Genomic DNA, 10618 nt, shown 5'->3' on the forward strand with positions numbered 1-10618 from the left:
CTGACTCTGCGACCCCATGGACTATAGCATGCCAGAATCCTCTAATCCTCCATTATTTCCCAGAGTTTGCTCACATACATGTTCATTGAGTCAGTGATGCTACCTAAGCATCTCATACTCTGCACTGCCCTTCTCCTTTTGCCTTCAATCCTTCCCAGCATCAGGGTCTTTTCCAATGAATATTCAGGGTTGATTTCCTTTAGGATTGACTGGTTTGATCTCCAGACTCTCGAGAGTGAAATTCTACGTGAATTTTAGGTATTTCTAACAGACTGAGGATGGAGGAAGCTGGCACCCCTTACCTGAATCTGAGAAGAGAATTTGGAAACCATTTGTAGTCTCTTTCCCCACTCCCCTGCACCACCAGTTAACCCACACACCTCCAAGAACCAGTCAAAATCCAATGTAGTAATCAATGGGTTTTATTTTCCTAGAACTGAAATCATCTACGGTTTTCAGAGCTAAAACTTCCAAAGCTACAGTCAGCAAGTTTTCATCAGAGCCCAAGGGAGCGGGGCAAGGGTGAAAGAGACAAGAAACCAAAGAGGCAAAGAAACCACTAGAAAGAGGTTGGGAGAGGGCGATTATTTCCCTCTGGCCTCTCAGTGGGTTACAAATCGGATCTGGTGACAACACTGAGTGGACCAGGTCGGGGGTGTGTGGATGGGAAATGACATCAGCAGGAACACCAAAGCTCCAACTACAACAAGAAAAGTCATCAAGCCCCAAACAGAAGGAGAGCCTCCCAGTGCACCTCAGAAATGGGGGCAAGAGTGGGCGGCACACAAAGGGATGGGGGGGTCTTTAAAATTTTTTTTGTAATTTTCTTTTATTAAAAACATTTCCTAAAAAATGTGTCTTTTCCTTTATGTCTGGGTGATGTGTGTGACTATAGGCTGGCCTTGAGCACTGTGAGAAGAGGGAAAAGGGTAGCTAAGGGTCTCCCCAGGGCATCCCATCTCTGGCCTGAGATCTAAAGGGGGATGAATACTCTCAACACTCCCACCCAAGCTGGGTGAAGTCAGTCCTTCAGATCTCAGGTCCTTGACCCAAAGAACTTGGAAGACCCCAAATCTTTTGATGATAAACTGTAACTCCCACAACACCTGGGGTCTGCATAAGTGAGACAACTGGGCACTATCAATCAAAGATTTATGGAAGGGAGCGCCTCTCCCACTCCCCACGCACCCCCCCCCCCCCCACCCCAGCTGTCCCACTTTCCCTGAATCCAGGCAGCTGGGATAATAGGTGTGGGAGGAAGGGACAGGAGCTCAGGGAGATGTCATCCTCTTACCCAACCCCCCACCCCAATTTGAAGATTGCCCCTCCCAGACCCCAGAAGCCCACCCTGCTATTTATTCTCCATCCCTTCCATTCATAGCCCTGATCCCAGCCAACCTAGACATCTAGAATGCCCGGGGAAGGGGGCGAAGGGTGTCAGGAGATGGAAATAGCCGGTCCAGGCCCTAACAAGTACACTGGGAAACAACTCCAGGCAGGGAGGGACACAATGGCCTCATCTCATCCCACAGAGCAGAAGACATGGACCTGACTCAGGTCACAGGTGTGTGGGGACACTGAGGTGAGGGCCATGTGGCCTGCCCCATCGGGGTCAATCTCCAGGGTCTGAGCTCAGAAGGGGGGAGTGAGTGGGAAAAGGAGAGTGGATTGGGGTGGGGAAGGGGTTCCCAGTTTGAAGGCCATGGCCAGTTTCCCCAGTAGCACCCAGACAGCAGCAGGAACGGGGCGGGGGCTCCTCTTGAAACATTGGTGGCTACAGGCTGCGGGGGAGGGTTGGAGGGGAGAAGGGTTAATGATGTGGCCTTGGCCTGGCCAGGCCCCAGCCAGCGCGGTTCTCCTGGGAGAGCCCCGCCCTGCCTCCCGTGAGGCTGACTGCTGCAAGCCCTCCTCCTCCTCTCAGCAGAGGGCTGGGCCCTCCCAGCCCAGCTGCCAAGGGGCAGGGGGCTCACTCACCTGTCGTGATCTCTCATGCCCGGGGCCTCCGAGTCTTCCTTGGCAGCCTCTTCCTCTTCTTCCTCCTCTTCTTCCTCCGGAGGAGGCCCCCGGCCAGAGCCGGGCTCAGACGGGGTACTGTTCTTCTCTGCCTCCACTGGGAGGGGCCTCTCACCCTCCAAGGCGGCCCCCTCCTTCTCCTCGCCTTCAGGGTCTTCTGCTTCCTTAGGACGTTTGGGGGAGTCCTGCGCCGGATAGGCAGAGATGAGGGACGGCTGAGGCAAGGCGGGGACAACGCCAGCCTCCCCCGCTCTCCCCAGAGGCTCCTCCCCGGGCAGCCCAGCACTCTGCCAGCTCTACTGTCTCCTGCAGCCCATCTTCTCAGGAGGGCCTGCCCCCCAGGACGAGGGGCTGAGTCTCTCAGACTGGACACTCCCTGAGAAAGCAGTAATTTCTCTCCTCAAGACTAGGAGCCTTGCTTCTGGGAGCCCAGGTAGGGGGCAGTTACCTCCAGCAGGTCCCCCGCTCTCCTCTTCAGCGCTCCCTTCTCGTTCTTCTCCTTGGTTGGCTCGTCAATGACTAGCTTCCCTTCCTCATCGCTGCTTCCCTCGGCGTTCCCCTTCTTGTCGCCGTCACCCTCAGTGGCTTCGGGCTCGGCTTCGGGCTCTTCCACACAGCTCTTTTTCTGGGAGGACTGCGGTGGAGACGGCGCAGGCTGAGTGGCACCAGCGGCTGCCGCGCAGGGCCCCCTCCCCAGACCCCTCCCTCGGCCACTCACTCCTTCCTTCGCCCGCCTCTCCCCCGCCCCCACCCAGGTGCCCAGTCTCACAAGTGATTTGAGACCCACCTCTGTCGGATTAGCCCCGGGGTAAACCCACTGGCCGGGCAGGCAGGGCTCTGTGCAGGAGGGGGGAGGGCTGGAGCAGGAGGCAAAACCTCGGGTCAACTTCTCCCAAAGGGAGCTGGGACCCTTTCCCCGCCAACCCCCGCCCCCCACCCTCCCGCCTCATCCTGCCCGGCTCACGAGCACCTCCTCCTGGAAGCCTTTGTGGAAAGAGTTAAGGCCACGTCTTCTATTGACTCTGGGCCCGCCGAAGGCCTGCCCCCACTTACCGCCTCGGTCCTGTTCTTGCCCCTCCCAGGCGCTGTCTAACAAGTGGCCCCTCACCACAGCTACATCGCACACCCATAGCCCCATGCCCTCTTGCAGGAAGCCCCCCACCCCTCACCCCACGAGCGCCTACTCTGAAAGCCCTGGTGTTGGTTTCTGAGTCCCCCTGTTCATGAAGACTAAGCATCACACGTGGGTCCTGTGTGATCACACCTATGGCCACACCTGCTTTCCAAAGAGGGGGGGTGGTCTCTGGGGGCGGCCGGCAGCTCACCTGGTAGCCAGAAGCCTTGACGGTGGGGTTGTTCTCGATCTCCCACAGCCCCTCGCTGAACCCTTTCCTCTTGTTGGGCTTGCCAAACTTCTCCTTGGACTCCTCGTAAGGGAAGAGGTCTTTGGGGCCCAGGAATGCCCTGGTGAGAGATGGGAGACTGTGCTCTCGAGCCCCTCACTGCATCTGAGCTGTGCAACCCCACAGGCAAGGGGTGGTATCACCACCGCTCTTCCCCCCCAGCCGGCCCTCCCTACCACTTCTGCCCCCTCACTCACGTCTCGTGGGTCCCGAAAAAAAAGACTTGGTATTTGTTGGCTGTTGATTTCACGGCAGCCTCCGGCATCTCGTCAATCTGAGAGCAAAATGAGGAAAGGGAAGATGAGCTGGAGTCCTACGGTCAAGAACTGGGGCCAGAGGATAGGCTGCGGGGGCTGACCTCTAAGGCACATATGTGAAAATCAGGCTGAGAGGGACCTAGGAGTTCACCAAGGGGTTTCTAAACCATTTTAAGCAGTGGGACTTTGTTCAAAGGAAGTCAGACACAAAAGGCCAGCAGAAATCCTCCCTCTCCTTCACAAACCAAACAGCATCCCTCAACAGATCCCGTCCAGAAGGCTCCACGTCTCTGCCATCACCCTGGCCGGTCCACCCACTGTCACGCCTCTGGCCTGGACGGAAACCACAGCCTCAATTCTTGGCTCACTACAACCCATTCTCCATGCTGCCACCAGAGGGAGCCTTTCCAAGCGCGGGTCTGAGCATTCTTTCTCCCTGCTAGTGGCTTTTCAGGATTCTAGGGACCACCCATTCACCATTATACATAATGTCAAGGTCTGAATTCCAGTGCTGCCACTAGTATTTGTATGACCTTGGGCAACTTACAGAACCTCAGTTTTCTCATCTGTAAAATGGAGAGTGTCACAGTCCAAGGGCTGTAAGGCTTAAATGACCATAAAGTGGTCTGTCCCACATATATGTCTGCTATCATCATCTCCCAGAACACTGTCATTCTGCTCTCTGCTCCAGCCACACTGATCTCAGTCTTCTATACTCACTAACTCCTGATCAGCCTTCCGACCTCAGGCCCATCATCACTTCCTCCAGAAAGCTTCCCCATCTCTCCCAATCTGTTCGGTTTCCCAGATAAAACTCTCAGCACGTCTCCTTCACAGTGCTTTTTACAATTCCAATATTAATGTCTATGTGGACTATACCTTCCCCAAGATGAGCGAAGTCTGTTCATGTGTCCAGCACAGTGCCTAGCACACAGTGGGTACACAATAGTCACTTGATGACTATGAAACAGACAAAAACAGACTGCTCTGACTGAAAGTGAAGAGGTGAGGCCAAGAGGCTGCCTATTTAGTATTACCCAGCAGTAACAGCTCCCCCAAAGAATTCTGGGGAACTCTTTTTGAAAGTCGCATGATATAGACTCTCATTTTACAGACAAGGAAACTGAAGCTCAGAAAAGTGATTTACCCAAAATGACAGGACAAGTTAGGGAGGGCCAGATTTCAGAAACAGAGCTCCTGACTTGATCCTCTGCCTCAAATGTCCCTAGGGGGTGAGGGATGCTGTGATGGAGAAGGTGCAGAATGATGGAGACCAGGGAAATAGTGAGATGCGGTGGCCTACACAGCCTCTCCCCGTTCAGGCCCTAGAAGCCCAGGCCAAGCTGAGTTGGGAGAGAACTACAACTCCCAGCAACACTTGCAGCGGCCCCAGCAGCCTGGCTTCCCGCCGGACAGAGGCCAGGTGGCCATGTTGACTGGGGCCCCAGGCGCAGATAGGAAAGAGAGAAAGGCCAAGGCAGTGATTAAACACTCAGAGAGTAGAACAGTGTGTCTGACTAGGGGCTTGGGGAGACAGGGAGGCTGGGTGGATGGAAATAAGCTGACACACACCCAGGAGAGGGGGTGGAAGCTGGGCAAGAGTCTGAGGGGCATCTTGCTCCAGACATGGAGTCTTCAGGCTCCTGAGCACCTCCCCCCTTGCCCTGTGGCCTCTGGGGACAGAGGTCCAGCCCCTCCCCCCCAGGAAGGCCCAGCAAACTGCGCCCTCCCCGCCACCCAGAGACACAGGGGTGTGAGAGCAGGGGGTGGAAAGGCATGCTGTCCCCCCACCCCAGCTCAATCCCCATCACCATGACAACCCAACCCCGCCCCCAGGGCCACTCAGCAACCAGGAATGTGACTGCTCCTCCCCCCCCCAGGCCCTCTCTCCAGATTGGGCAGGAGGGGACACTAACTCACACCCCACCCCCAAGCCTGGAGTCTGGCACCTGGGTCCCTGGCTGTGCCTGAAACCCCAGCCAGGGCTGAGGGCCGGGACCCTGCTCAGGAAGCCAGAGGGGTGTGGGCGGAGGAGGAGCCGCCTCCACCAGGACACCTGGGTCCTGTTGCCAGCTAGTTCCCCACCCTCCTCTCAGAGGGGGGAACAAAAAATAAAATGAGAGGATCCAGGGCTCAGAAATCCCAGGAGACAGGCATAAGACAATAATAGCAGAAGCCCTTTCCTAGGCCTCTTCTCCGTGGATCTTTGTGCATCAGGAAAGAGAACTTGGGGTGGGGGGTGGGGGGATATCTAAGGGTCCCAGTTAGGAACTCATCTGGGCTCCATGTTTTCAGCACCACACTTGAGCCGGGCAGTAACAGGCTTGTAGGAAACATGTGATGAAAGGGGAGAAACTGAGGCCCAGGAAAGGGGGTCGGGTGAGCAAAGGGGTCAGAAACAGGAGACACGCACGAGGTTCTCTCAAGGAGCTGAGACCAGGCAAAGCGGCGCTCCAACCTTCAGTCTCTTTCCCATGGGAAACAAACTCAAAGAGAGAGGTAGCCGAACACTGTGATGGGATCCAGGAGGCCACCAGCTGCCCAGCCTCAGGGGCGGGGGAGAAACAAAAGAATGGATGGGAATTAAAAATAGAACGAGACACACCACATATACCCACCCTGCTGACTTCTAGCAAAATAAAGGGTGGGTTGAGAGGAAAGAGGGAGGCCAAGGACCTGGGCAGATGGGCATCTACCCCCAAAAGGGTAATGCCACCCCCACCCCATCTGACCTTGAGAGTAGGCACCTGTGGGGAAGGGCCAGGAAAGCAGTGCTCTTTTCACTTAATGGAATTCCCAACCCCTCACCCCAAAAAGGGGAGACATTCCTTCTCCAGTGGACCCTTCATCCTTCAAGTCACAAAGGAAATGTCTTATCTTGCATTTGGAAGTGAAAGGCAGTTCTTCATCCACAACATAGAGGATATGAGGTCTCAGGGGAGGCCTGTACCCCCAGTATTGACATGTGTCTCCCAGGCGGTGTCTTTATATCTAGACTCTGACTCAGAACGAGTGAGTCAAGGCTAAGTGGGTCAGGGTGGGGCCAGAGAAGTGCTGGAGACCCCACTGCACCTCCTCCCCTGGCCAACAGGGGAGGGGGCTCTGCTCCTTCCCAGCCATTCTAGGAATCCTGGCAAGTTACTTCCCCCAGCCTGGGGCTCTTCCACTCCCACGCCTGCCTACTGCCTCTGCCTAGCTCCTACAGACCGGCCTGCACACAGAAGTCCCACCCAGCCAGAGCCCATGGACACCTTCTAAGCTCTTAAGTTCCCAGGTGAGGAGTGGTGAGAGAAGATTAAACACTTTTTCTCCCCCAGCCTCATACCCAATCCAGGCCCAGGGGCGCCCGGCTCAGCACACAGGAAGGCAGCAGAGAAGGCTAAGCCCACACTGACTGCCAGCCAGGGTTCTGACCACCACACCCAGGGCCCAGGCCTGACCTGACCCAGGAACCGGAAAATCTGGGGCAGGAGACAGTTGGGGCCAGGAAAGTGTGGCAAGCTGGAGAGGCAGAAAAGAAGGTGGTGCCTGGATGTGGGGGAGGGGCAGAAGGAGGAAAGATGGGTGAGGCCCTCTGGCTGTGCAGGTTTTCCGGGACTGTGAAACAGGAAGTGGAGAAAGGAGGAAGGAACCTAAGGGGAAAAATCCCTGAGTCTTGGAGGTTAATTGTTAAGAGCTTGGAGATCCCCCGGGGAAGTTAGGCAGAAGAGGAAAGGAGAAGGTTAAGATGGAGTCACACCATCCTTCCAGGCAGGTCTTGCCTACCACGTGGTCCCTCTGGCTGGACTCTGCAAGCACTGGACTGTTCCAGTCTCACCCAGAGTCAGTCACCCTCCCCAGAAGCAGGGCCTAAGGAAGAAAAGTCCACACAGTTGCCTTCACTATGGCTGAGGGCTCTGGTTGCCTATTATATGGAACGGTTAGCAAGGCTCCTCTATTCCTCCTCCATCTCAGGAAGAGCCAGACCCCCCTTCAGGCTCTGCCACTCTATAGACTAAGACAGCATCCAAGGATGGTAAGGAGACCCCAATTTGTCTGCTCTTTTGGCATTCAAGGAGAATGTATTTGGAACATAACAAGCTTGGGTGTACCACTCCCTCTAATTTTCATAATCAAGACCCAGAGCACAGGCAAAGGGTGGGGTCCTATCTCTTTAGGATCCAGTCTGGTCCCCCTCCAACTCTAACTTTATCTAAAGGGTCCAGCCCTCAACAGAGCAACAGGCTGCCCCCTGTCCTAGAGGCCTGGGATGAAGAAGAAATAGCATTCCCAGCCCCAGGTACTGCCCTTACTCCAAGGCCACCAGAAACCCGAAGGTCTTCTTCATATGGGCCAGTATGTGTCCATATGGGGCCCTCCCCTCTTTGCAGCCTGAAGAGGTCCTCTGCAACCCACATTCCAGCTGAGCCCCCTCCCCAGTCTCTGGGCTCTGAGTCTCTCCCCAGGAGGTAGGAGCAGTAGAGACCTGGGTTCAGTTCTTGCCCTGCCCATCAGGACCCTGGCATCTGAACCAAGAAGCCAGATGGATCAAAGGTGCAGGGTAAAGTACATGAGTGTTCACACACCACACACAGACATGCACACACACAGCTGGCCGTGGCTACTTGCTCACACTACCCCCGCCGCCGCCACCACCCAAGTCCCCTAGGAGGCCTTGGAAGTTGGGAGAGCCCTGCTTCACTCTGGACTTCACTCCCACTCCAGAGGCCAGACATCCAGAAGTTTCCAGGAACAAGGAGCTCAAGGCATATGGGATTAGGCACATTCCTGAGGAGAGGGTACAGAGTGAGGGTCTCCTGGATTTTCTCAGACTGGCCCCAAAGCTGGTCTGCACACTCTGAACAGGACCCAGGGGGCCTGGACCAACTTTCCTCAGAGCATGGTCTGGCCCAAATGATGACAGACTCACACGGAAAAGAGCAACCCACAGCCAACAACACAGCTCTGCACTTGGCCCCCTTGCCCCGAAGACTCCTTCCCTCTACTTCTCTCTACCCTTGGATTTCACTCTTCAGGAGTCCTATACTCTAGGGCCAAACCCAAAGGCCCTACACCAACTTTGAAATAAGTTTCCGGAGGCACTGTCCCTTGTGACACCCCCAACCTCCTCCAACAACCTCTGGCAACCTCGCATACTGTTACTTCACCTGTCTCAGTTCTTAGGGGAAACATGATGAATGCGCCAGGCTGGGCTTTTGGGCCCCACCCTCCCACCTGGCCAGGTGCTGGGCGGAGGTGGTGGGGCGCCTCATATTGGCGGGCTGAATCAACCACATGGCAGACTGGACCGTTCTGGCGGGAGAGGCTTAAGAAATGGGGAGGAGAAGCAACTCGGGTTCCCTCCACCTCCACTCACAGGGAGGGCAGCCCGGGCTGGACTTCTCAATCCCACAAGGGCCCTGCCACCCTCAACCCCAAGTATGAGTTGGCAGCACACGAAGGAGTATTTTCGTGGGGTGAGGAGTGAAGGGTACTAGCGGGTGATTTCCAAACCAGACAGATTCCCTCTTCTTCCGCCCCCCCACAACGATTCCTCGACCCTATTAGCTTTAGATATCTTACGGATGCCCCAAACCAAAGTTTTGTAGAAGCGAACTCCGCCTCCGTTTATCCCTTTCTGGGCTGAGATCCTGCTTAACCATCTAATCTAGGAAGAGGAGAGTTTGAACTAGGGGTAACAATCAGTGAAGAAACTGGGGGTCTCTAAGGGGGTCCCTGAGGGGGGTAGCGGTGGCACTTGGGGGGGGGTAGGAGGAGTTACACCACTGGCCCGTGCAGCGCGCCCGAAACCGCTGGGAGTATGGGGGCTGGGGGCGGAACTGAGCACGCGGAGCCGGGGGCCGGAAAGTGACCGGCGCTCTCGGTTCCCCACGCCGCGCACACGCCACTACGCGCGGACGCCGTGTGGCCAGGTGTTCGCCGCCGCCGCCGCCGCCCCACCACCCCGCCTCCACCATTATATAACCGGCGGGTGGGTTTGGAGTCGCTTGGCTAAGACTCCGGGACTCAGAAGCCCCCCGCCCCCACTCCCAACCCCTCCGCGCGGAGCGCTCGTGCCCTCCCGGGTGTTATGCAACCCAAGCCTGGAGGTGGATAGGAGGCGGCGGGCCGCGCTGCTCACCCGGGCCGGCCAGTGTGGGTAGCCCTTCATCTTGGCGAACACCAGGTCCCCGCATTTGTACTCCTTCTGCCGGTTGGATCGCGACATGGCGGGGCTCCGGGCGCCCCGGGCTCCGCGCCGGGCCGGAAAGCGCGAGCCCAAGTTTGCGCGTGCGGCGGTAGCGGCGCCGCTCCGCTCCGGCCCTCGCGCGGCCCCCGCCTCGATGGTGGCCCCCGGCCCGGGCTCCGGCGCGGCCACGGCGACTCCGCCCGCGCGCCGCACGGACGGGGCGGGCGCGGATCTGGGGCAACGCTCCGGTACGATGGGTGCGCGCTTGTGCAGTTGTTTGTGTTTGAAATTCAATTGCTCCCTCCGCTGCGCGAGGCCTCTTCCTCCACCCCCCGCCCGGTCCCCACTCCTCCTCCCTCCTCCTTTTCCCACTCCTCCTCCTCCCCCCTCCGCACTCCCTCCCGCGGCGGTTTGATGCGTGCAGCTTCTTGACGCCCTGTGCCTGCCACTGCCCGCCGCCCAACCTGGAGCCGCCTGGCGGCGCGCGGCGGCACAGGCATGAGGAGCCGATCGCCGAGCGAGCCGAGTAGGCTTTGTGTGCCCGCTGTCGGTGGGTGCCGGCCCGCCCGCGCGCCCGGGAGGAGCTGGCGCCCGGCTGGACGGAGCGGCCTGGCGCCCCTCCCCCGGGCCCACGGGGCGCTCCCAACCGCGGCTTCTGCGCAGCCAAGTGTCGAAGTTTAGGCGTCGTGCCTCTTTGCCCTCGGCTCCATCCCCATCGGTGACTGTTAGCTCCGTACTCGCGGCGTGGCTGCGTGCTGGGCGCTGGGGCGAGGGCT

General features: G+C 57.6%; 1 protein-coding gene across 1 annotated transcript; it reads right to left on the reverse strand.

Moving 5' to 3' along the window:
- Nucleotides 1–406: 406 nt before the first annotated feature.
- HDGF (heparin binding growth factor) lies at nt 407–10177 on the reverse strand. Its single transcript, XM_020910823.2, has 6 exons — nt 9795–10177; nt 3614–3690; nt 3339–3477; nt 2462–2647; nt 1975–2198; nt 407–1781 (listed from the first exon to the last, which is right to left on the reverse strand). Exons 1-6 carry the CDS (start codon nt 9879–9881, stop codon nt 1775–1777), a joined length of 720 nt encoding a protein of 239 aa, XP_020766482.1. The 5' UTR covers nt 9882–10177; the 3' UTR covers nt 407–1774.
- Between the last annotated feature and the right edge of the window lie 441 nt (nt 10178–10618).

The sequence above is a fragment of the Odocoileus virginianus genome, chromosome 5 (assembly GCF_023699985.2).
Source record: "Odocoileus virginianus isolate 20LAN1187 ecotype Illinois chromosome 5, Ovbor_1.2, whole genome shotgun sequence".
In the NCBI taxonomy this organism is placed as follows: Eukaryota; Metazoa; Chordata; class Mammalia; order Artiodactyla; family Cervidae; genus Odocoileus; species Odocoileus virginianus.